General features: G+C 32.7%; 1 protein-coding gene across 2 annotated transcripts in view; it reads left to right on the forward strand.

Annotated features, from left to right (window-relative positions):
* Window positions 1-26,350, forward strand: part of LOC149415236 (arylalkylamine N-acetyltransferase 1-like) — a 122,373-nt gene that overhangs the window by 71,385 nt on the left and 24,638 nt on the right. Inside the window, exon 1 of one of the 2 annotated variants that reach the window (XM_089642804.1) lies at window positions 5,950-6,201. The exons of the other annotated variant lie outside the window; for it this stretch is intronic. Coding sequence (XP_089498930.1) covers window positions 6,121-6,201 — 81 coding nt within the window. The 5' untranslated portion in view covers window positions 5,950-6,120. Of the gene's footprint in view, window positions 1-5,949; window positions 6,202-26,350 lie in introns of those variants that run through there. 2 annotated transcript variants of the gene reach the window in all.

Below are 26,350 nucleotides of genomic sequence, written 5' to 3' on the forward strand. Positions count from 1 at the left end.
GCGTAGAGGCCCTGGAGCGGTGCAGCGGGGATGTAGAAATTGCCAGATGATTATCTTGTACGGCAGTGTTGCCAAGTTAGCATATTATATGCTAAATTTGGCATAATTACTCCATGTTTAGCATAACTATTATGCTTTTAGCATATAGCATATTTATTTGGCTTATTTTTACGGAAACATGAAAATAATAAAAACCAATTTTTTAACTAACAAAAATGATATCGATTGAAAAACTGGTGTCTCAATGGAGAAACATAGTTCACATTAAATGGGAATCCTTGACTTCCACTGTAGAGTTTTGGAATGAAGTCATGCAATATAAAGATGCAGCTAATAATAACCCCTTCGGTGATTTATGTCAGTTTGCAATGTCTATTTTAACATTGCCGCATTCAAATGCGGACATTGAACGTGTATTTAGCCAAATGAGTCTGGTCAAAACAAAACTCTGAAATCGTTTGGAGGTGAGAACCCTGAATGCCATTTTGTACGTGAGATTTGGCCTAAAGAGAGCAGGAAAGTGCTGTTATTCTTACACTGTTCCTGACGAAGTACTACGCTGCATTGGGACCAAAGAAAGTTACGACTCCGTCTCTCAACCTTCCACATCAGCTTCTGATAATGAAGAAGAAGAAGATATTGATTTATGTTAGCTTTTTTTGGTATTTTTTAAAGTAATTAAGCATTTTTCTGGCATATTTTTCCCATCACTCTATTTCTCAATAAATACTAATTTAATTTTATGTTGGCTTTTTTTGGCATTTTTTAAAGGAATTTAGCATATTTTCCCATCACTCTAGCATATTTTGAAGTAGTTGAGTTGGCAACACTATACGGGTCATCTTGTAAGGGTGATGGTTGTGGGCAATTCAGTGACCGAAACACGGACAGTTCATATGGTCGACAGACGTCTATAACGATGCCGGTGAAGGTGACGGCGAGCATGGTGGCGGCAGCGGGGGTCGAAGTATCGGTATACGACGGCCGATGAGGTCTCCACATTTGGTAAAAATTATCAATATGCCGAACTCGGGCTTACTGACATTGCATTTGTTTTACAGCACCGGGGTTAAAGTATCGGTGCGGTGTAGGCGAGAGACACGGGTAGGTTGCTGCGACCGCCGATGAGATGTCCAAATCTGGTTAAAAATTCCAGACTCGGGCTCACTAACACTGCATTTACACTATCCCTTAAGAAGAAATGAGAAAACTTTGTGTACAAGAAAATTATCAGGCGGCATGGGTAAGTGAATTAACCGTAAAACTTTACACAAATGCGTTAATGAAATTGATATTAAATTCTAGTGACCGGTTAAGGGACTGGTCAAGGCTCTTATTTAGCAATCCGTGATTGAATAAATTGAATTTTATTTTATCAATTTATGTTATTTAATGATTTAGCAATTTGAAAATATATAGTACAGGGTTTTCCAATATGAGGTGTTATTTTGATATTCAATTGTAAAATATCAATGGTTTCGTTGCTTCTGTGGCACGTAGCGCCGTTTTGTTGAAAGTAAACGTTGTGCAGATCAATACCATCCAATTCCAGCCATAAAAAATCATTAATAATCTCTCGATAGCGCAATCCATTCACCGTAACTGTTGCTCCAGCCTCATTTTCGAAAAAGTAAGGTCTTATGACTCCGCTGGACCATAAACCGAACCAAACAGTCTCACATCATAGAGAAGCTTTTCAACAATAACTCTTGGGTTTTCCGAGCCCCAGATGCGAAAATTTTGCTTGTTGACGAAGCCACCGAGGTGGAAATGGGCCTCATCACTCAAGATGATTTGCATTTGATTCACTCAAGTGAATTTTAATAATTTCAATGCGTTGTTGAAGCGTGTATCGTTCCATTTTTATTAATGGCGTAGTTTTTACTTGTCAAATTTCAAAAAATTACAGCTTCAAAATGCTTCAATGACAGCCTCTACCGAAATAGCGGGCTATTCAAAATAACACCTCTTATTGGTTGAAATAGCTTTAGCCGTATTTGGTGACCAGATTTCCTCACTCCACTACCTTCAGCCTCATAACATACCACAATTGGTTATACCACAGTCTCATTCGTTCCAGATGGTTGTGAGCAGTTTGGACTCTTATGTGGTATATACATAAATAATACAAAAAATTGTGGCGTGAATTATTTAGACTTGAAATAAAATCTGAAAATTGGTCCCCCGGAAATTTGACCCCCTGAAATTTGATCCCCCGACAGTTGATCCCTCTGCCAGTTGATGGTAGTATGTGGAATTTTGTTATTTGTAGGTATAACCTCTACGCATTCTCCTTCAGAGGGCACAGTTTTAATGTTAGTAAAAATAATGTTTAGCGGATTTCCTCTTAAGACGCCTGCAAACGTATTTTGTATATCCTCTCAGCATACGTTACCAGGCAGTAAATACAACGAAAATAATCAATTAGGGTTCAAGTTTCCAAGGGACCAACTGGCAGAGGGTTCAACTAACCTGGGGATCAGAACTGACGGGGGTCAACTAACCAAGAGTCAGATCAAATTGATTATCCTTTCAATTTTATAATATTATAATATTCATTTTATAATTAAACAAAAAATTGCTTATTCAGTGGTGTTATTTATACTATTTATTTTATCTATTCGTCTCAGTACCATTATTACTTGTATTGTCACATTAAGATGACTTAATTATTATTTAATACTGCACCGATGGCCTTTTGTCATGTAAAAACTGGTGTCAGTGACAGCGGTAGATAAATCACCTCCGAGTCACAAGTAGCAAGCACACATTCGCGACTGATTTGCTTTTTTACCTGACTTGCTGCCTGACACCGGCTAGTCTGTTACGTTTAACCCATCACATGCTGAAGTACGATTCAATATTTATGTACATCGTTTTAATTATTATAATACTAAGATTATTATTTAAGACACTGAAAATAAAAATAAGATAGCGAACCCAACTGGAATTCAAAACCAGTTCCTTCCTGTACTACCGGGACCAAAACTCTGCTACTGAGACATTGTTATTCATCTAACTTAACTCATCTAAGTTTTTTAATACTAACATTATCCTCGATTGTTGCGAGTCGCAAGTTGCAAATATATTCTGGTAAGAACTTTGCAACATTCTAAAGATGGCGTACGGAGATAAATAAGTTTTGCTATTTTTTTTAAGAATCTCTTCATATTATTGGTAATCTGGTTAAGGCGATGCACTACGTAGTAATGCAAAATCATGTTTTTTTGGTTTGAACATTTGATCGCCTAGAAATGTTTCAGATGCTTTAATTAAATATTGCGAGTAGAATACATCATGACCTTTGAAATAATCGAGTATTTTTTAGATAAATTTTTTTATAAGCCCAGAAAAAAATAATGTATAAGTCCTATGAAAACTGCTTTAAAGTTCAAAATCTCCTACTTACGAACCTATTTTCGGTTTTGATTTTATTGTATAATGTGGCAAAATAAGTTATTTATAAAACGATCGGAAAAAATTCTAATATTTATGCCTGAACATCCACAAAATAAAATAAAAGGTACTTTTTGGCCATGTTTTTTCCTTGCATAAATCAAAACAGACGGATGATGTTAAGCGGGAATTTAAACCTTATCGCCATATACGTAAGGAGTGTTATTATTGTGTGTTAACTGTATTTTTTCATACATCGTGTTCAAACACGTGTTCCGACATCGTGTAAATAAACATACAGTAAATCTGTCAATTCATTTGTTTAAGGCCTACAATTCCATTTTTAGGATTACCAATAATTTGAGGAGATTCCTAATAAATTAGCATTACTCATTTTTCGCCGTGTAGTTCTCTGATACGGTATTTATTTACAATATATGATTTGTATGGGTAAAATGGGTTATAATCTAACTAAAAGAATTATGCTGAAGAAAAATAGATAACTGAAAATTAGGAAAATGTTGAAGGAGTTAAATATCTTGTCATTTAAACATATTATTTACTTCAATTTTTAATCTACAAAATAATGAATGGCCGTACATCAATAAAATTTCGAAAGAAATATTTAAAAACTTTCAGCACAAACACACACAAACGAGGAAAATAAATTGAATGCGTTTCCCCTTTCGAAAAAAAACAACAGTAAAAATTCGTTGATATACGGAGCAATGAAGATATTTGGCGGATTACCAAAATAAATTAAACTATAAGAATACATTTTCGTTGATTTTTGTTGATATTCTGTTTCTATAATTATATGTAATTTTCTTATTGTACAATATTTTGTAGTATTTTACAGTATTTTTTAAAATATTCTTTTTCCATTTTTGTAACTATACATATTATTATCTATATATATAAGCATATAGACTAGCTGAAAAATTGTCCAAAGAAGCGAAGTTAGCAGTCCACAATGGAGTGCTGGTACCTACCCCGATGTATGGAAGTGAGGCATGGAACTGGCAAAGAAAGGATGAAAGTAGATTGAATGCTGTTGAAATGAGATCCCTGAGGCGTATGTGTGGTAAAACCATGTTTGATCGTGTGAGGAATGTGGATATCCGCAAAGAGTGCAAGGCTGATGTAAGCGTAATGAGTAAGATCAAGAAAGGGACGCTTAGATGGTTTGGGCATGTAGAGCGAATGAGCGAAGAAAGGAGTGTAAGGAGAATATACGATGCAAATGTGAATGGTAGCAGAAGTCGGGGACGCCCGAGGAAGACATGGCACGACCAAGTGAATCAGATACTTGAGTCGGGCCATGTCAAGAGTCAGAACAATAGAAGAGTATGTATGAGACGATGTATGAATGTGAATGAGGCAAGGAGTGTGTGCCAGGACCGAGTTGTTTGGCGGTCCGTCCTCTCTGCCTACCCCTGCGGGGAAACGGCGTGATGGTTAGTTAGTTAGTTAGTTAGACTAGCTCCCCAGTTTGACCCGAGAATATTTCTCTACAAATTGGGTAAACAAAAAAAAGTGATGTCTGATATGAAATGTAAAGTATTTTTATCTCTTGTGAATATTTACTTTTTTTCTAAATAAATAAAAAAATAAAATAAAAACATTACAAAATTGAAACTTAAATTACGAAAATATGTGATTGATTTATAATATTCTACACAATGTTTTTTTAAATAGTGTTTAAGCATTTTGTTCGGACATAGAAACTTTGTATCTTTTTAAAATACCGTAAACAAATAAATAGAACGTAATATGTATTTACTTATTTATTTATTTATTCTACACTCATTCGGGCTTTTACAAATATTTGGGATGTATAGTTTAGTGGAACTGTAATCAGGAAGTAAAATTTGTTATTACATATGTAGAAATTCAATGCAAAAGAATAAGTATTATGCTAACCTTAATTATTAATATTATAGAAGAAGTTACAATAGCCTTCTTGTAAATATATTCTGTGCAGTTGAACAAACATATTATTTTTACGAAAGTATTGACAACTGCATAATAATCTAGGTACAAGCGAGTATCTAAATGACTCAGTTCTGACATTGTTGGTAAGTTGAAGCTAAATAAATCAGGGCTATCTAATTAACAAATTAAAAAAATAAATACAGTACTTACATATAATTTATTCATTAAATAATAAAATTAGAGTGAAGGGGATTTTGGGAAAAATATCATTTAATTAGCACGCTATAAATGTACATTCCGTTATTTTGATATATTAATAACTTTTTTTAATTACGTTATTTCTCATTGCGCTGAAGGGTAAACTAGTGTCCACTGTCATTGTTGTAGCGGCTACTTAGTACCTATCTACTACTAGTACCTACCTTTTGTAACGATTGTGTATCTACAATACGTACGTTTCTATGGCTAGAATATTAGCGCCAAGAAGCAGTGGTTTGGCGCGCTCCCGGATGCGCGCGCCAATATTCCTTTTCCCAGTTCGAAATTCAAACGGCGCCACTTATAAAGCGCTGGGAAATTCGCGAGGGTTCATTCTAGACTTGCGACCGGCGAGAGCTGGTCTGTTCGGAGATAATTATCATTTTTCTTATCATTTGCGAAGCATAATCTCAATAACAATAATAATCATCGAAAATAATTTTAATACAAAAAATTATTCTATATTTTTTGAAAAATTTCTTGTGTAAATTTTTTTTGTTTTTATAACGTGAAGTGATTAAGTTATTTAAAATGGCTCTAGAAAATTCAGCCCCCGTTATCGGGATGAAGGATAGGAGTTTTGAAGAAGAAGACAGGTTGATTCACTATGGGGTAAGATTTTTTATCTTTTTACTTTTTTTAATTAACATTTTGTAATTTTCTGTCGAAAAATTAAAATCAGAAAATCTTCTGTGATCATAAGATATGTATGTTTGTACTTAAGTACTTACCAATTTAATTATAAACCATATATTGTACACAATATTTTTTTAAATATTTCAAATAAGGAATAATGCGATTTGTCCAAAGAAACGATATCTCAGGATATATCTTTATTCAAACTTTCTTCAGGCACTTTAATAATGAAAAAAATCGCGAAATTCCAAATAAACGTTTCGATAACGATTTCGTATTTGAAAATTAATCTTAACTAAACCTTTAAATTGGCCACCATCTTGAAATAGAAACGGAACGTTCAAACAAGTTTACAAACAGGAGTTCGCTAATATTTTTCCTTTGTTTATTTGCATCAAAATCTATAAATCATCATCAAAAATTTTAATTTCGGTTTTCTGTGTATCCTGCGTAACTCTGGTTGAATGAACCATCTCAAATTTACGTTGAATTTTAGTGAGTTTTTATCAAAATATGAACTGATTGTCTGAAGAATTCGCAGAAGCGATAAAGTACCTATTTATATAAGATTTACAAAAAAAAAATTACACTTTTTGCAATTTTTAATATTTTAACTGATTTTTCAAGAATTCAGACTATCCCTGAATTTTTCACACACATCAATAAAAATAATACAATTCGATAGAATTGTTTGTTTAAATTTAATTTAACAAAATCTTCTTAACGCAGAGAGGAATTATATTCTAACTAGCTGATGTTGAAAATAATTAATTATTCATTTGAATTTAATTTAATTTAATAAACTAAATAAATTTTCTCCATTCAGCATGTATTGACAAAATTTACACAGAGCTGATAATCACACAATTATCAATCCAAACCACAAAATGATAAACTCTAAGATTAAATGTCTCAAGAGACAATAATCTACCTAAAAAAAATGAATTCTCAGAAATACACTGCATTAAAATATACCTTCCTAAATATTATGTAATGTACACACTTGTAACATGTACCTGATCTGCACTGTACTAGCATACACTCAATTAAAATAATCCTTAATGTATCCAATCCATTGAAGTAAAAGATAATACTAATATATCTAAACGAAACATGAAACAGAACAAGACATATAAAAATAAAAAGGTAGAGGTCTCAACTGGGAATCTAAAACATGATCTCTATCTTACCGGGTAAACACATCCAGTAACTCGGACATCGGGACCTAATTATTTCACGTCATTTTTGTCGATCTCATATTTCAAATTCAGAATAAACAATATTATCTTCAACTAATTTTCGGCAGCTATCTGTATGAAAGATTAAAAAGCTTTTAAGAATTTGTTTGTAACCTAGATAGTGTAAAATGATATATATTAATGAGTACCTTCAAAGAAATTAAAATAAAAGTTATCTTTAATTAAAGATGAAATACTTGTTTTAAAAGGACATGTGCATTAAAAACAATTTGTACAGCTGGATATCATTTTCGCAGACTCTCAAACTTAACAAATAACTTCACAAATATATTTCTCAATCTTCATCTTCCTTTCTTCTTAACAACATCCCAGACATGCAGTGGGAATCGATCCTGTATCTTTTTAGTTAGAATTAATTAATTCAAACACTTTAACTAGAATATTATTATTTTTAGAAATACTCATGCCAATAAGAAATTACGATAAACTGCAAAGGGATAAATAATTTTTATCTGGTATTTCTACGTACAATTTAACAGTTATCATTAAAACATATTACCTCCACACATATTAGTTTTAAATCATGAATTTTCTTATAAGGAAAATAATGTGTGGTGTGAAATTATAAAAAAACGGTTTAAATTTTTTATCTTTTGATTTGATTAGTCGATTTATTTATTGTGGTAAACTTCTAGAAATTCTTATAAAAAATAATCGACTTAAGTTAATTCTATGATTTGTGGTCAAATCCATAAATATCATGATCTAAGTCAATTAACTAAAAGATTTTAAGCATTTTTTTGCTATAGGTAAATTTTATAAATCATTAATTCATCAAAAAATGTAACCAGTACATTTATTCAGTAAGGTCTTAAAAAATGTTCTTCAAAACCGTAAAATCGTTGCTGATAAGCCAACACTGGTACTTTGTAATACTTATTTAGTCAGTAGAATTTTGTTGTTGCCAACTTTAAACTTACTGCCCAGGCGTTGCTCGAATTTTCTCTACTTTTCATAAATATAATATGCATGTATTATATACTCGTATATAGATAGACCTTATCAAAATCTTTTGCGTAGTTTAGAAAAACTAAGTGCACAAACCGACAGACGCAGATAGCGACTTTGATGCATACTGTTTAGAGATTAGATTAGTGTAATGCTGAACATATCTACACATGAATTCCCTACGGAGATGAGCGCCTTATGATTTTTTCAATAAATAAATGTTTTCATAAATTTTTCACGAAACTTCCAGAATGCGGTATTAAGTTGGAAGATATTTACTCATTTCGGAACGTATCCAAAAACTAAAAACTGTTTTAGAAAGGTGATAACATACCCTTTTATATTTTACAATTAAAAATATAACAAAATTTACAGAAAAGATAAAAAATAATTAAATAGCTTGCTTTACGTTTTATGTAACTAAAATTAAAATATATAAAAACAAACGTATTTTTTTAAAACAATATGTTACAAAGTATTGAAGTCACCTCACTTTTTTTTCGTTTTATATTAAAAAATATTCAGTATTTTTTTTATTTATTTTTATTTTTTTTTATTTGTTTTTGAGGTATTATGCCGTGTTGCGCTAACTCCTTCTTTAGCCAACGTTTCGGACAGCATTGCAGTGTCCATCATCAGGGCAGATGTGTTATTTGAGGTTGTGTTAAAATGTCAACCTCAAATAACACATCTGCCCTGATGATGGACACTGCAATGCTGTCCGAAACGTTGGCTAAAGAAGGAGTTAGCGCAACACGGCATAATACCCCAAAAACAAATAACAAAAATACTTTTGGCCGTGAAAATCTTAAATCATATTTAATATTCACTAAAGTTTTTTTTCAAATAGCAGTCGGTACCTTTTATATCATAAAGGTACACATTTTAATTATTGTGTGGTTAACATCTTTATTTGAATGTAAAGCGTGGTGTTTTTCTTTCTAACAATGCTTAGATCATATTTAAAACCACAACAGTAAGGAAGTTACAATGATTTCTGTGAGACCATATGAGTTCTGTGAGACCGTATGAGTTCTGTGAGACCATATGAGTTTTATGAGACCATATGAGTTTTGTGAGACCATATAAGTTCTGTGAGACCAAATGAGTTTTATGAGACCATATGAGTTCTGTGAGACAATATGAGTTTTGTGAGACCAAATGAGTTCTGTGAGACCATATGAGTTATTCCCAAAGGTGAAGAAATTAGCGTGATGGGTAAAAATTCTCGGATGGAACATATTCAGTTTGGAATAAGTATATACTTTAGCTTTGCGCAAACGTTAAAATTGGGTCTGAATTCATCACGATAAAATCAAATCAGTCAAACAATCACATATTTTCCTGATATAAAAATTACGATACTTACTAGAAACCTGTTAGATTTTTTAATGTAATTAATCTATCCAGTTTTTATCTGAGCCGTAAATTAACAATTAAAGATGAAAATGATTGGCGACTAGTTTTGTTGAAGGTTAGCTATAAACGCCAAGCGCAGCGAAAGTTCTATCACCGATTTGAGTCCTGTAATCGCGTTTTAAACTCGATCAAATCATTGTCTTATCAGAAATTAGATCACAGAAGCCAAATACAGAGTTTTCCAATAAGAGGTGTTATTTTGAATAGCCCGCTATTTCGGTAAATGTTACTTTTGATGCTGTCATTTTTTAACATTTGACAAGTAGAAACTAATCAATTAATAAAAATTGAACGATACACGCTTCAACAACGCATTGAAATTATTAAAATTCACTTGAGTGAATCAAATGCAAACCATTTTGTGTGATGAGGCCCATTTGCACCTCGGTGGCTTCGTCAACAACCAAAATTATCGCATCTGGGGCTCGGAAAACCCAAGAGTTATTGTTGAAAAGCCTCTCTATCCTCAACGTGTGACTGTTTGGTGCGTTTTATGGTCCGGCGGAGACATTGGACCTTACTTTTTCGAAAATCAGAACAACAATTACGGCGAATGGATTGCGCTATCGAGAGATGATTAATGATTTTATATGGCCGGAATTAGATGGTATTGATCTGGAAAACGTTTACTTTCTACAAGACGGCGCTACGTGCCACACAAGCAACGAAACCATTGATATTTTACGATTGAATATAAAAATAACACCTCTTATTGGAAAACCCTCTACTTAATCATTATGTTTAATAATCTGACATACGTCACCCATTATGTGTCATAAAATATTCTGAACAAGACGTTTGTGAACTCTTGCGATTCGTCAATAGTAATTTAAGATTTTAGTGGAATATTCGTAATAAAAACGATAAAAAATATGTATTTACACCTACCGATTGTTTTGAAGCATTTTGACCAGTCAGTGGCTGATTTGGCATCATGTGGTGGAATTAGATCAACTTACTGTGGTGGAAGTAAGTGATGTTCAAGTATTTTCAAGGTTATTAATGTTTTTATTTCATTAAAAAAATAAATGTATATAAAAATTGCAATCAATACACCACGTGCATGTACCCTTAGTTACTCGTACTTACGCTGGTAAGCGAAATTAACCTCAGCATTAAGGCCACGCAAGACTATAATAACGGGGTTTGCACGAGGCTCACATTTTAATTAATTCCGACGAATTCGTAACCAAAATATCTCTTTATATATATTTAAAAAAATGTTTAAAAATTTTATGTAAAACGCTTTGAAAAATTTATAAGCTTTTTTTTTCAACTACGATATTGGCGGTAAGCACCATATTTTATTTGCTTGGCGATGAATTCCCGAAGTATAAATTGAGAATCATCTGATATTTAATAATACTTCATTCGAATTTATAAAATAAACCCCGTCGAAAGATCAATTTTCTAGGCCTGCCAGAGCAAACTCGACCGTAGGCCCGTCCAATAGGCTGGGCCTCGTGCCGAATATTTTTGTAGACGCCTTCTTCACATACGTCGTTAGGATTTACTATTTAATAAATATAAATATGAATGTATCCTTGTTTGTCCCCCATAGACTCAAAAACTACTGGACATATTTACCTGAAAATTTTAGTGTTCTTTTTAATATCAGGAGGGTTTAGATAGTGGTTTAAATGGTAGAAGTCTGGGACGCCCGAGGAAGACTTATGCATTATCTCTGCATTGGAATGAGATATGCAGTCGAATTAAAGACGATATAATGTAGTTTTTTTTACATTTAGTATATGGTATACTGTCCCCGAGATCCCCGAGAAAAGCATGAGTCAAATAATTATCTGTGTTAAAGTGAGGAGTACGAAATGAACGGAGAAAAAGGTGTAAGGAGAATGTTTGACGTGGAAGTGAATGGAAAAAGACATGGCGCGATTAAGTGAACCAAATACTACACACAATAAAACTCTCAAACCACAAATCAAACAACTTTTAGATAAACCCAACGGTAATCACAAGTTTTAATTTCATTGGATACATTTTTCAAATAATTGTTTATATGAACTCATTTGCAATTTTTATTAATTAAATTTTCCTAAATTCACGTTATGAATTTAGGAAAATTGATTAATAATTAATAAAAAATATATATAAACAAAATTTATTATTTAAAAAAAACAAAAAAACCTTATACAGGGTGTCCGGAAACTCGTAGTACAAGGGGGAAACTGGTGAATCTACATCACATTTGGAGTCGATTTTGTAGTATATTTTTTTTTTATTTGAGCTTTCGTTATCGAGTAAATCGAGTTTGAAGTTGATTTTTTTTTTTTTTAATCAAATTCTTATAAATTATTACGGAAGATCAAAGTACCCAACTAACTAACTAACTAACTAACTAACTAACTAACCATCACGCCGTTTCCCCGCAGGGGTAGGCAGAGAGGACGGACCGCCAAACAACTCGGTCTTAACTAATTAAAACTATTTGAAAGTAAAACAAATGAAGAAACTCGGATTTGAAGCAATATTTTGAAATCACCCTTCATTTAACCCGGTGTAATCATAAAATATTTCTGCTCTGCAGGGTTAAAACATCTGTTATTCAACCCTAAACACCAGAAAAAACTTTAACCCTAAAATAGCCGAAAAATATTTTTTTTTGGTTTTTTTTTTTTGAAAATGCTCAAATCAAAAAACTTTATGTTTTTTTGGGTTCCCCATGTGGTGTAGATTCTCCAGTTTCCCGCTTGTACTACGAGTTTCCGGACACCGTGTATATATTTTTTTACATATCCTCTAAAGTTATATTATGCGCTTCCTAATGCGTTTATGGTTGTTGCATTTTATTAAGTACCCATTTCATATAAGATTGCCAACTCGGTCATTGAACAATTTACAACCAGTACTGTACCTACCTTCTTTTATTTCGCACCTAATAAGTACATTTTTATATCTTATTTTTTCTAAGTTTAATAACTGTTATATTATTTATGTTATATTTTTTAGTTTGTAATTAAATTTCTTATTTTCTTAATTATATAGTGTTATCAAATTTATCATCTAGTTTTATAACTATTTGTTTGTTTTTAGCTACATCAACTAATGAAATTTTACAACCTATAAACCATAATGACTCCCAACACTCCCCTACTCAAACACGAGAAATAATTTCTCAATTGAGTTGGGCAGTTTATAATATATCTAAGTATATTAAAAATTTCTAATTTTTTCGCAATCAGCCTCGAAATATCTACATTTGTAAATTATTGTAATGTGTTTGTATATTCAATAAAAAAATAAAATAAAAAAAATATTATTTACACCTTAAAAATTCACAAAGTTGTCAGGTACAACGCCGGGCATTCTTCAGCTATTTAATTATAAAGGAAAATATAAAACAGTACAAAAATTCACGTCTACTTCTGATATCACAATAACTTTCTTATATCATTAGCACGTTATAGGACATCAGGTGGCCTTTTCATAATGTTTCCCTTGAGAATAACCTTTGTATTAAATTAAAAACATCTATCTACACATTCTGTCATAGTACAAAAGCTGTTTAAATAGAAGCATAAATGATTAAAAAGAAAACAAAAATTGATTCTAAGACATCTGACAGTTTTAAATTGTTTATTAAAACGTTGAATGAATACGAATTCAATTCACGACATTATTAAGGATAACGGTAACGTTGATCTATAACCTCAGTATTGAAATATTGGCCTTTATAATTGCATTGGCAGATTGATTGATGTAATGATTTTATGTTAACTAGGTAAGCCTCTGTAATATTATAAAACCTTTATCAACAAATGAAAACAACCTTGAAAACATTTACAATGTTGCAAATTTAAGCGATCTTCTATATACAATATTGTATTTAAATGTTATGTGAAAGCGCACAAGAGTCCCAAATGCTCTTAACCGTCTGGAGCCAGTGAGACTTGGCATCCCTAATTGCAGTATTTTATGAGGCTGAAAGTAGTGAGGAGGGGAAGTAAAGGGGATAAAAGGAAGGTGGGAAAGTACCTGGATATTCAGATCTGGTCACCAAACATGGCCAAAGCCATTTCAAGAAACTTTTCAAGTCTGAATGGTGGTCTTACACAAGAACGATATTGAGAGTATCTTCTACTCTGGAACGTACCGCAAATATACCATGATTTAAAATTAGTAATTTACTTGCGCACGCCGGGCTTGCTAGTCGAAAGTCTTACCCCTAGACCACGGATGCCGTCAACCTTGAAGTAATCGCAGACCGATTCGCAAGGTATATATTTTTAAAGCACAGTTCAATCTAGCGTTTTCTATGTCGGTTGAACAGTTGGAAGGATCAACTTAATAACAGTAAACACTTTGGTGAAAAAAATAATTTCAAAGGTTTAATTGTAGAGTATTTAATAACTGTTTTCGGAGTAATGCGGAAATGTGACCGGTCAGACAATCAAACGAGAAAGAAAATAAAATTCAATAATAACAATGCGCAAACAACTGATCACAACAATCGATAATTACAATTATGAACACCAGATATCTATGGTGTCATTTTTAAATTCTTCCGCATAAAAAAATGTGCAATGTCACATTTTGTGCACACCTATTATACGTTATCTAGTCTCAAATTCAGGGATCAAGATTATACGACTGGTAAGTAGCGGAGAGGACTAATGCGTCGGGTTCGCACCAAAGCAACGTGGATTGAATTTCTCCGGTGAGATTAGTGCAATCCAACACATCCCGAAAGTAGTGTAAATACGAATCATCGAACAACTAATAAAGCATATTAAAATTTTAAAAATGTTTGTAAATTTTAATCAATTTTATAACATAAATGATTTAAAAGAATTTTGAACCATTATGCCTCATGGTAACGGGTTATTTGGTTATTGTTGTGTTCCCACAAACAGTTCTCCAATTCGTAGTGGAAGGAGATTATAAATAAATGGTTCTTTGTGATAAATCAGGGATTTATTAATACTTCGCTTATTACAATGGTGACTCAATAGTCGACCTAACTAGAAGCTGGCTAATTGAGATCTGAAACAGTAAGTTTGTCTGGGAGCATTCTCACTGGCCCAGGCGACTACTGGCCACTAGCTGCCATCTTGCGGACTTCCACGAAAGCTCTATGCACTGCCCTCTATGAGTGCATCTGTGAAGCTCTTACTTCTCAACAGTTATCTACATATTTCTTATAGAATTATGTATTGGTCTTTTTTATTCTTGTGACTAATTAAAATTACCAAAGAGCCCTTTACTAATATTATGAGGCATTATGGTAAAAAAATACTTTCAATATGTTATGTTTTGAAATTGATTAAAATTTTAAAACATTTGTAAATTGTAATCTGCTTTATATAACATAAACATTGAAGATAGCCGAAAAACCACTATTGTAAATTGTAATCTGCTTTATACAACATAAACCTAGAAGATAGCCGAACAACCACTCTTGTAAATTGTAATCAGCTTTATATAACATAAACCTAGAAGATAGCCGAACAACCACTCTTGTAAATTGTAATCAGCTTTATATAACATAAACCTAGAAGATAGCCGAACAACCACTCTTGTAAATTGTAATCAGCTTTATATAACATAAACCTAGAAGATAGCCGAACAACCACTCTTGTAAATTGTAATCAGCTTTATATAACATAAACCTAGAAGATGGCCGAACAACCACTCTTGTAAATTGTAATCAGCTTTATATAACATAAACCTAGAAGATAGCCGAACAACCACTCTTGTAAATTGTAATCAGCTTTATATAACATAAACCTAGAAGATAGCCGAACAACCACTCTTGTAAATTGCCGTCTCAACTCCTACACGGAGAAAAATGAGCATGGCTGATTTATTGCAATTCTGTTAAAAACGTAATTGCAATCCATTTCCTAATAAAATATTAGCCTGATCAGAATATATCGGAACACATGTACATGCAGGTGTCATTTTCCGAATAAATATAATGACGAAATGTTATAATTTTTATGAGGAGTTTCTCCGTGTAATGAGATGGTCAATATGTCAGCGCCGAGAACAAATGTACGAAATACACACAAAGTATACACACCGTGTTCTGCACCCATTCTGCTAAAAAGAAATCGGTCAAATCTAGTTAGCAAAAAATATAAATAAATATATATTGTTCAGTGAAATTGTAGCATTGCTTATGCGAGTAAATTCACTTGTTCGAATAGCAAAATGATCACACTCACATTTCAAATTTTAAGAACTCAGCTGACCGAGTAGGAAGACACAATAATGAATAAGGTATGTTCATACAAACGCTTTGTAAACCAAACAAAAATAAGAAAATCATCATAACCTTTTAATTTGGTGACTAATGAAAAAAAAGTTTTTCATGAATCAGCTTTCAAAAAGTTTCGCGGTATATAAGGAATACAGATTTTTTTTGTACTCATTCTATTGTTTGAGAATGCACAATTGCAAATAACTTCTCAAGCGACCGTGACGATTAAGAATTCAAAGAATTCGTTTCAATAATATCTAAATTGAATATTCGTATTTCCGTTTTCCATTTCAAAACTTCATATATAATTTGCGTTAGCACAAAATAAAAAAATAATAAATTTACAGGGTTTTCCAATAAGAGGTGTTCGGTAGATGTTACTTTTAAAGCTATATTTTTTTGACATTTGACAAGTAGAAACTACGCCGTTAATAAAAATTGAACGATACATGCTTCAACAACGCATTGAAATTATTAAAATTCACATGAGTGAATCAAAAGCAAGTCATCTTGAGTGATGAGGCCCATTTCCACCTCGGTGGCTTCGTCAATAAGCAAAATTGTCGCATCTGGGGCTCGGAAAACCCAAGAGTTTTTGTTAAAAAGCCTTTTTATCCTAAATGTATGACTGTTTGGTGCGGTTTATGGTCCGGCGGAGTCATTGGACCTTATTTTTTCGAAAATGAGGCTGGAGCAACAGTTACGGTGAATTGATTGCGCTTTCGATAGATAATTAATGATTTTTATAGCCGAAATTGGATTATATTGATCTGGACAACGTTTACTTTCAACAAGACGGCACTACGTGCCATACAAGCAACAAAACCAGTGATATTTTACAATTGAACATCAAAATAACACCTCTTATTGGAAAACCCTGAATTTGCCATTTTGGAATTTTCCACGATCATCAAACGTTAGATATTATTTTATAATAACGTAGACACGTAAAAAAAAAATTTAAAAAAATACAAATATTTTAAAATTAAAAAGTTTCTACCGTCGAGAATTGAACCCTGATCAACTGCTTGAAAGGCCACTATGCTGATCATTTATTACACCACCAACTATTATGAGAATATCGGCATAAATTCATCGTTATATTACATATTTTATATAAATTCATGATCAGTCAGTGGATAAGTCAGGTCATTTCCTCGGCTGGCTAAGTCCTCCATCACGACACGAGCAACATCTTCCGCTCACTGTGGTGTTTGTTGGAGATTCAAATACTGTCCGGTTATTCGTAACCAGGGAATAAGTGTATTTATTTTTAAAAAAATATATTGGAAAAGTTGTTATTGTTTAAAGCATGTAATGCGCAAGTCATGTTTTCAATATAATGGGGATTAAAACAGTTTTCAGTGTAACACCTTAAGGCGGGTTGTCTCAACACAATGCCGAGTATATATAACAGTTTCCAGTGTACCACCTCAAGGCGGGTTGTCTCAACACAATGCATAGTATATAAATGTAATGCCTTGGCCTAACCCAGTTAGCGTCGAATAACCCATGGCTCCACAACCTTTTCACATCCAAAGTTATTCTATGAATTCCACGGAACACCAGAAGTTGTGTTATAGAATATTAAAATAATTATTATAAATCTTCTATCTATCTATACCTAACCTAACCTAACCTAACCTAATTGAATTTCATATACTTACAACAGCTACTCGTTCTAAAATCCTGTTTAAATGTAACAATTCCATGACTGAGCAATTCAAACACACGCTTGTACATAGATAACATAGTTAGGTACAAAAATATACTATCATTTCTTTTAAATCATTACTATTAATTAAACCTAAGTCCACTCAAACTTATTTATAATATTTTTATGTACTTGTATCTCCTTCTAGAGCTTGTATTATTTTTATACTTTCTGTCGTCATTTCAAAATAAAATGAAGTAACAGTTAATTGTTATTTTTGTTTAAATTATTACTAGTGTTTGATTGCGCTTGTATTCTGTGACATGTAATTATTGTGTATGGTATATTTGTATATGGTATATAAATAAATAAAAAATAGTAGATAGCTACATATTATGCAGCAAAAGTTCAAAACAATGTACAAAATAATATTCGTACGGTAATACAGGGTTTTCCAATAAGAGGTGTTATTTTGAATAGCCCGCTATTTCGGTAGATGTTACTTTTGAAGCTGTCATTTTTTGACATTTGACAAGTAAAAACTACGCCATTAATAAAAATGGAACGATACACGCTTCAACAACGCACTGAAATTATTAAAATTCACTTGAGTGAATCAAATGCAAAACATCTTGAGTGATGAGGCCCATTTCCACCTCGTTGGCTTCGTCAACAAGCTAAATTGTCGCATCTGGGGCTCGGAAAACCCAAGAGTTATTGTTGAAAAGCCTTTCTAACTTCAATGTGTGACTGTTTGGTGCGATTAATGGTCCGGCGGAGTCATTGGACCTTACTTTTTAGAAAATGAGGCTGGAGCAACAGTTACGGTGAATGGATTGCGCTATCGAGAGATGATTAATGATTTTTTATGGCTCGAATTGGATGGTATTGATCTGGACAACGTTTACTTTCAACAAAACGGCGCTACATGCCACTCGAGCAACGAAACCATTGAACTTTACGATTGAATATCAAAATAACACCTTTTGTTGGAAAACCGTGTATATTTGTTTTGCTTTTTAAATGCATCAATTTGAATTTATCTTTTATTTTCGGAAATTAATTAATTAACCCAATTCTCGACACCCGGTCAAGCTGAAACTTGGCAGATAGAATCGTTGTTGATGGAAATGTATTTTATTTACTTTTGGTGGCAATCACGTACACACGCGGACATAAACGTATTTGTCTAAACTGCAGCTGTTAAACGTTAGTCCTACCCGATCGCCATTTGCGAGGTTGTTATCGCAGTTGGCTCTAATCCCTATGACGAAAGATACAATCCAACGTCAAAAACATTTTTTTTTTGTTTATTACATTTTAAAATAGATTATCAACCCTAAATAAATATTGTTTTTTAAGGGTTTATTTTTATATTTATTAAGTTAAGAAAATCTTGTGTATTATAATAGTCAGGATATCCAGAATTTTTTCACAAAGGTTGCGGAGCGCTGTTAGAGACAACTACCACGAAGTGTAGCCGGCATGTTATCCCGGCGCGGCGCTTGGCGTCTTGCGACCGGGCGGCTGGCGACAATGACCGGGGGTCTCGTAACTCGGTACTCGCTAATACTGCTTATAATTTTCCCACCATTCAAGTGTCAACCAACCAACCAATGTATTCATGTTCTACGCTGTCACAGTGCTGTACTTTTATTGTTGTCTATTAATATTGCAGTTTGATTTTTTCTTTAATCTTAATGACATTAGAATTATGAACGCGATCATAAACGTAACACTGATTTTTATCGCATGAGAAAAGTGGTTACAATGGAATGAAACAACATTTTTTTTAGTCCCAACTGCTCCCAACTATCTGGAGCCAGTGAGACTGTGGCATCCACAATTGGGGAATGTTGTGTGGCTGAAAGTAGTGGGGAGGAGAAGGAGTGGGGAAGAGGAAGGTAAGGGAGTATCTGGCTGATCAGATCTGGTCACCAAACACGGCTAAAGCCATTTCAAGCAACGTTTTGATTCTAAACGGTGGTCATACACCAGGGCGGCACTGAGAGTATGTTCCACTCTGGAACGTGCCGCAAGTATACTTCATAGTATTTTAAATGAATAAATCGTGAAATTAAACAAAACTAATCCAATAAAATTATCTTGCGCACGCCGGGATTTGAACCCGCGACCTGCGGATTGCTAGTCGAGAGCCTACCCCTCGTTCCCGGAGGCAGTCATTAGTCGATGAGAATAGGGCGAATTTTGAATGTTTATTCTTATAATAAACGACGAACACATTATCAGTAGTACCTTCAAAGGTTCTTTCAGAATGGACGATACTATCAGTATCGCCCTGTTGTAATACCATCATTCAGAATTGAAACCAGATCATTCAGACCAGATCTGAATAACCAGGTACTTCCCCACTTTTCTCTCCCCCATCTCCATCCCCTCACTATTATCTTTAGCCTCACAGCATACCCCAATTAAGGATGACATAGTCTCACTGGCTCCATACGGTTGGGAGCAGTTGGGACTCTTATGCGACTTAACATTTTAAAAAGGCTAATTTTAATGTTTATTATTTGAATGTATATGTAATGAACACAACTTACAAACTCAAAAGCATTACTTTCAAACGCAAAAGGGTACTTAATTGGATACTTTCCCTGGTAATCTAATTCTCGGAAAATTACAAATAATTATTGAAAAAAATGTACTGTTGTCGGAAGGAAAGTAGTTTTTAAAATTATACCCAGGACAGTAAAATCGTGGTGAAGAATATATTGCAATAAGCACTTAAATAATGCAGAATGCAACGTTGGAAAACGTTCGCAATTATTGTGCAACATAAAACAAAAATGTCGTAATAAGAAACTCCGATTTGCGAATAAACAAGTGTTCTATTTAAAATTGCTGAAAGCCAATGAAAAAACTTAACAGTAAACAATAATTTCTTTGTAAAAAAACAAGTCTGTATTCGATCTTACACTGTGATGATGAAAAAGCCACTTTTCAAAGACGACAAAAAATATTTGAAAATAAAAGTTAAACTCTATAAAGTAAATTATTATTGTTTGGACTCTATTTAAGGTGTTTTGTTCTTTTTTATTAAGGTAGTAAATCACACAATTTTATTACTAGAGGACTAGAAGTATTGCGATATCACGTGTATTTCCTTGTGTTGTAAATAAATAGTAACTGAATTAGTTTCGCTACTTAAATAAAATGTCAGTAAATCATTTCATAATAAATCTGAAAAAAACTCCGCTTTGTATATCTGCAAGATAAAAACTCAAAGTAACAAAATAATTTAAAAGGCATTATTATTTGGCATTGCATAATAAATGCGGTAATTTAAGCTTTTCAAGATCCTTCTCTCTGTGTTTATTTCCATTAAGCCATGCATTCCTTATTTCTACCGATTTATAATATATTTCTCTTGAACACTTTAAGTTTTTAAGTTCCTAAAAAAATTGTTTTTTAAGATAATATCTGTACATTTGTAGAGCCAAAAATAAAATTATATGAAATTCACTCCAAAGAAAACATATTTTCGAAAAATATTACAAACACATTTAACATGTTACAGGTATGAAAAATATTACATTTTATTTTTAATTGCAACTTTGGCATTTGTTGTAAGATTTTGCTTTATTTTAAAAGAGTGGATTATTACATATTTTCTTAGCGTTTTTAGCACTAGCGAGCTCTCTTACATTCGTATTTATATATCTCTCTTTCAAACCATCTTCTTCTTCTTTTTGAACGCTACTACGGAGCCGTTCTTTTGTCATCCTGCATTTACACAAAAACCGGTAATTGTCTGCAAACTTCCCCCACAAAGCCTAAAAAAATAACCAAAAATACAAAACAATCTCTATTTCGATAAGATATAAAGGGTTCCCTACCCGTACGAATTATCGCTTAAATTTCAAGACCAAATGTAAATACTTTCTCTCGTACTAAACAAGAAAACCATTTACCGTGGAATTTTACAGTAAAAAATGAAGTAACACTACATTCAATTAGGTACTAAATTTGCAAACAACTTCATCATTAAATGGAATACCTACAACCACGTACAATTCACCGTATTTGAGATTGCGCTGCATTATAAGAATCCTTACAAAGGTGTCAGCCAATAGCATTCTCTCGTAATGTATTAAAAGCACAACACATTCTTAGCTAATCTTTATCAAACGGTTTACATTGAATTTTAGCATATTTTATAGTCATTCGACTTTGTTCGAGCCGGACAAAGCGATTTTCAGTGGGTGGTTCACCTTAGATTTTATAAAAAGAACCTAAGATTTATGGCTAAACAGTTGATTGGATTGATATTGTACTAGATATCTGAAGTATTTTTTAAACGGTGACCGCTCACAAGCCCATGGCAAGGTTGGAAATACTGCATAATAAAACACGAGAATATCCTATAAAGAAAGCCGTACAAAGTGATGTGGGTTTAATTATTTTAAAGGTAGATACAAGTATTACAATACCACGTTCGTAATAGTGATTATTTATTCAGTTCAGGAAGCAAACAGTTTAAATCAAAGTGGAAAACATTTTTTTATGTGCATCTAGAAGGGAATTTTGTAAACAAATTTACGACCTTTTCGAAAAACTCATCCATGATGCGTAAATCCAGTTATTTGTTTATTTATTGATTAACGCCCTTTTTAGGGGCTTTCACATTATTAATATTAAAAATCATTCAGTATATATTTATTATACATAACTTAACTGCCTCAGTAACAATCTTTTGCATTTGTTAAGGTGATGAATTAAAGATTTCCACTGACTCGGTATAAATATTTTACTCCTATTCTAGGCAATGAGGAATACATACGGTCCGTAAAAATCCTTCGGTCCGATAATTTAAGCATATTCATTACAATTAAAAGAGTGCTGTTGGTCTACAAAATTAAAATAATAAATAAATTTATTAGTAATGTAGGTCTGGAATTTGTATAAAACTCTACGTAGTTTAGTATTGAATTATGGGCGACAGCGTTTTCCTATTAAAACTTTGCTTCGTTTATTCCGGCACAATTCCGGAGCTTCGGGTAAACAACAAACTTCGAACAGACGCGACGCTCCTTGCTTTAAAAGCTTTAAAAGGCGTCGGAAATTTCCCCAAATTCATCTGGTTCAAAGTGTGTTCAACATATTTCTTTCTACGATGAACATCAGTTAAAGATTATTTCTTCGTACCGTTTCGTTTTGTTGTTAATTTTATGTGTTATGTGCTCTTATTTCATTGTTATTTAGTTCAATAGATTTTGGCTTCTTTTGAAACAATTATGCTATCCATCTTCTAATCCTCAAGCCTTCCCATCCTGCTCCAATCTTCTTTCACGGAGTCAGTCCACTTTTTCCTCGGTCTCTCTCTAGGTCGCATCTACTAGGACACACATTTGGTCATGATTGTCGATGTCCTGTCATTTGGCATAATTTTCACATTGTTTTAGAAGATTATGATGGTTTCGTTATCAATTAGATTCTAGAGTTCATGCCTCAAAATTTATAGTATATCCATTTAATGTATTTATTTATAGAGCGGAGATGGTTTACATTTTTCATATAGTTCCCGTGAGCACTTAGGCCATAGACCCATTGTGCTATCTCACATTTTACCTCATTCCTTTAACAGTCACCCGGTCTCCTTTAAATGTTCACCAGGGTTGTCATTGGATATGTGTCTATGTCTTCTGGTTCCAGAATGTGTGTTCCCAGGCTTCATCTCTCCTCTCCAATCTCCCTTGGTTCCGTGAAAGCCCCACAAGGGAAGAGTTCACGGAGATTGCATCCATTTAATAGTATAGATATGTTTTTTCCGGTAATACGATGGGCTAAAGCTAGAAGTGACGATGTCCGTTTTTGGAAATTTGATTTATGTACTAGAAAGTACTCTAATAGGGTGAATTGCCTAATACAAAAAAAAACTTTCCTATTTCAAATTCCATAAATATGTCAAGAGTTCTAGATTAATGAAATTGTGACCTATCTTATTAGATAGTTCAAACAGAAAAAAATATATTTTCATAGTTTTTACGCCAAGAAATCGCCAAACAATGTTCAATCCTTAGCGATTCACAAATACGACAGGCATTTCTAGCATTACATATTCTATAAATTGCGTCTTTATTTATGAGATCGAATGTAATGAAAAGATAACGATCATTTCAATTTAGTTTTCTATTGGTAACTTTATATATTTTTAAGCTGTTGTTTTTGACTTGTTATTTGCATCAATATTTTTTTGTTGCTTTTGATGCCATAATATTTAGACGTGTTTATCCTCAAAGAAGAGGTATTTGATAAATCGCTTTTCTGTCAGAATCTTTTTTATTTTTTGATGTTTTTTGCTTTCAGATAGAGGCATGGATTTATATTCCTGTGGTTTACCTGTTTAAAAATATAATAACAAGGCTCTTAATAGTTCTTTATAGCCCTTATAAAATTATAAGAATGTTGATTTGGTTTCTTTGAAAGGTTCTTGTCCGAGAATTTATCCTCATTTATTTCTGACTCTTCTAATTCATTTAAAAACCCATTTGATTGTTTTTTTACAAAGCTACTCTATTTAATGTTTTCCTTGTATCAGTATCCAGGACTAACTAATATAACTCACTAATATTATTTTACGGTTTAGAAAATTGGTAACATAAAGTATGATATGGTAGACATAAAGAACAGAATTCCTCACAACTCATTCCTGGCTCTTAACACTTGCATCATTCACTTCAAAATAAAAATTAATTTGTTATTCCGTCTTTTTACATGACCCCAGCACTTATTAGATTCTCTTGACTAGAACATAACATCTTTTTAAGGCGTCCCCAAGTTTTACACGTACCGATTTCTTCAAAACAACATTCCTCCAAGAATGCCTCAAAACTTCAGTCGTTCATGTTCTTGATACAACACGGCAGAATAGATGTTCTAGCACAACATCCACCATAATAAAAAATTGCAAAGCAATGCTTTAAAAGAATATTTGTAACTACATTTAAAAATGAAAATATGTAACTGTGTTGTCATTTCTTGTTGTATCTTATCCATGTTTTTTTTTCTTCTTTTTTCTTTCTGTGCTTGTTTTCTATTGTTGTTTGTTCTACAAAACGTGTCATTATTTTAATTTTTATGCTGTATTGAATGTGAAACTTATATTTGATATCAAAATACCGTTGTAAAATTGTACCTACTACCTCCTACATATGAATTGTAAGTTTCCTCCTGTCCTAAAATGAGTTCTGTAACTCATCGGGATTGCTCTAGCAAGAAATAAACAAAATAAAAAATAAATAAAAAAAAAACAGCGCGATGAGAGGTATGGTGCTATTTAATTAAATTTATAAACAGAGATCTTTAAATAACCTTGAAATTTGTTTGTATATCGACCTATTTGTACTGTAAATGGATAATTAATCGTAAGTACAAAAAAACATCACATTGTATATTCTCCGGAGAATCCTCTCTCCGTCCATCGGATCTAGGAATACAAACCACCTCAAAATTCATTCCTAAGCCTTTTACCTTAGTCACTTAAAGTTTACATTTATTCTGCACTATTTTCTGATATCTTTTCTAATAATATATTGCCTCGGTTAATTTCTGAAGAATAAGATAAATACCTACATGGTACATAGTTCAGAAGTCGTCAATACGATAAATTAATGCAACCCACATATATTTATTATTATTCGTCTCCGGTTACATTTATTTAAAGTAAATTAAACAATTCCAACACATTGCAATGCTAGTTATCAATATCTCAGTATCTGTATGACTTAATCATAATTTATATTCCTTTTAAATATCCGGTTGCAACAAACCTTAGATTTACAGACTTATTCAACTTCCTCCGAGGGTCTGTTGCGTACCTAGGGCATGTCTTAAGTACACGACTTCAATAGGCCTTTAAGGCTTTAGTTGCTGATCCTGTTTTGCCCTGAATGGTATGTCTTTGTCCTGTTTAATATCTTTTACTTTCATTTATGCTCTAGGTACATTGCCAAGCAGGTTGTGTAGCCATAACGATATTAAAACAAATCGGTATATTTTCAACCTTTCATAAACACGACATAAAAAATTGTTAATAAATTAGCAATGTTCTATAAAATCCTAGCAAATTAACATAAAGATTGTACGGATCGTATTAATTCTGAATTCAAGGTTTTCTGTAACTTTAAAGCATCATGTACATATCTTACACGTTAATAACAATATTGCGAATAATAACGCAAAATTCGTTCTAGGCATTTTTCGCAACAAATGCGATACCTGGTATGCAAAAAAAGCAAAAGGTATTACACATTCTAAATATTTTTTTGCCTCCAGTTTTTACAAGATTGATTAGTAATGATTACCAATAAAATTTAATGCAACTAATTTCACATTGAAAACGCCGCGAACTGTAATTGTTTTTCGGTTTTCAAAAACATAAAAGGAACTCAAAATAAATTTTGTTGCAAAATATGACCAAAACTTTTTGACACTATAACCAAGCTTTTAGACAAAATTGTGCCAAATTCTTTAAGAAAATATCGCTAACTTATGCGTTTCTAATCATTGTCACTTATTTTAAGAACATTGTGCATTGACATTGTCCTCACATTGAGCGAATAAATGTCATTGGTCTGTGGCTATATCGTGCTGTATTTGAACCCA

This window comes from Hesperophylax consimilis, chromosome 18 (assembly GCF_061612785.1).
Source record: "Hesperophylax consimilis isolate HC1 chromosome 18, BYU_Hcon_1.0, whole genome shotgun sequence".
NCBI lineage: Eukaryota > Metazoa > Arthropoda > Insecta > Trichoptera > Limnephilidae > Hesperophylax > Hesperophylax consimilis.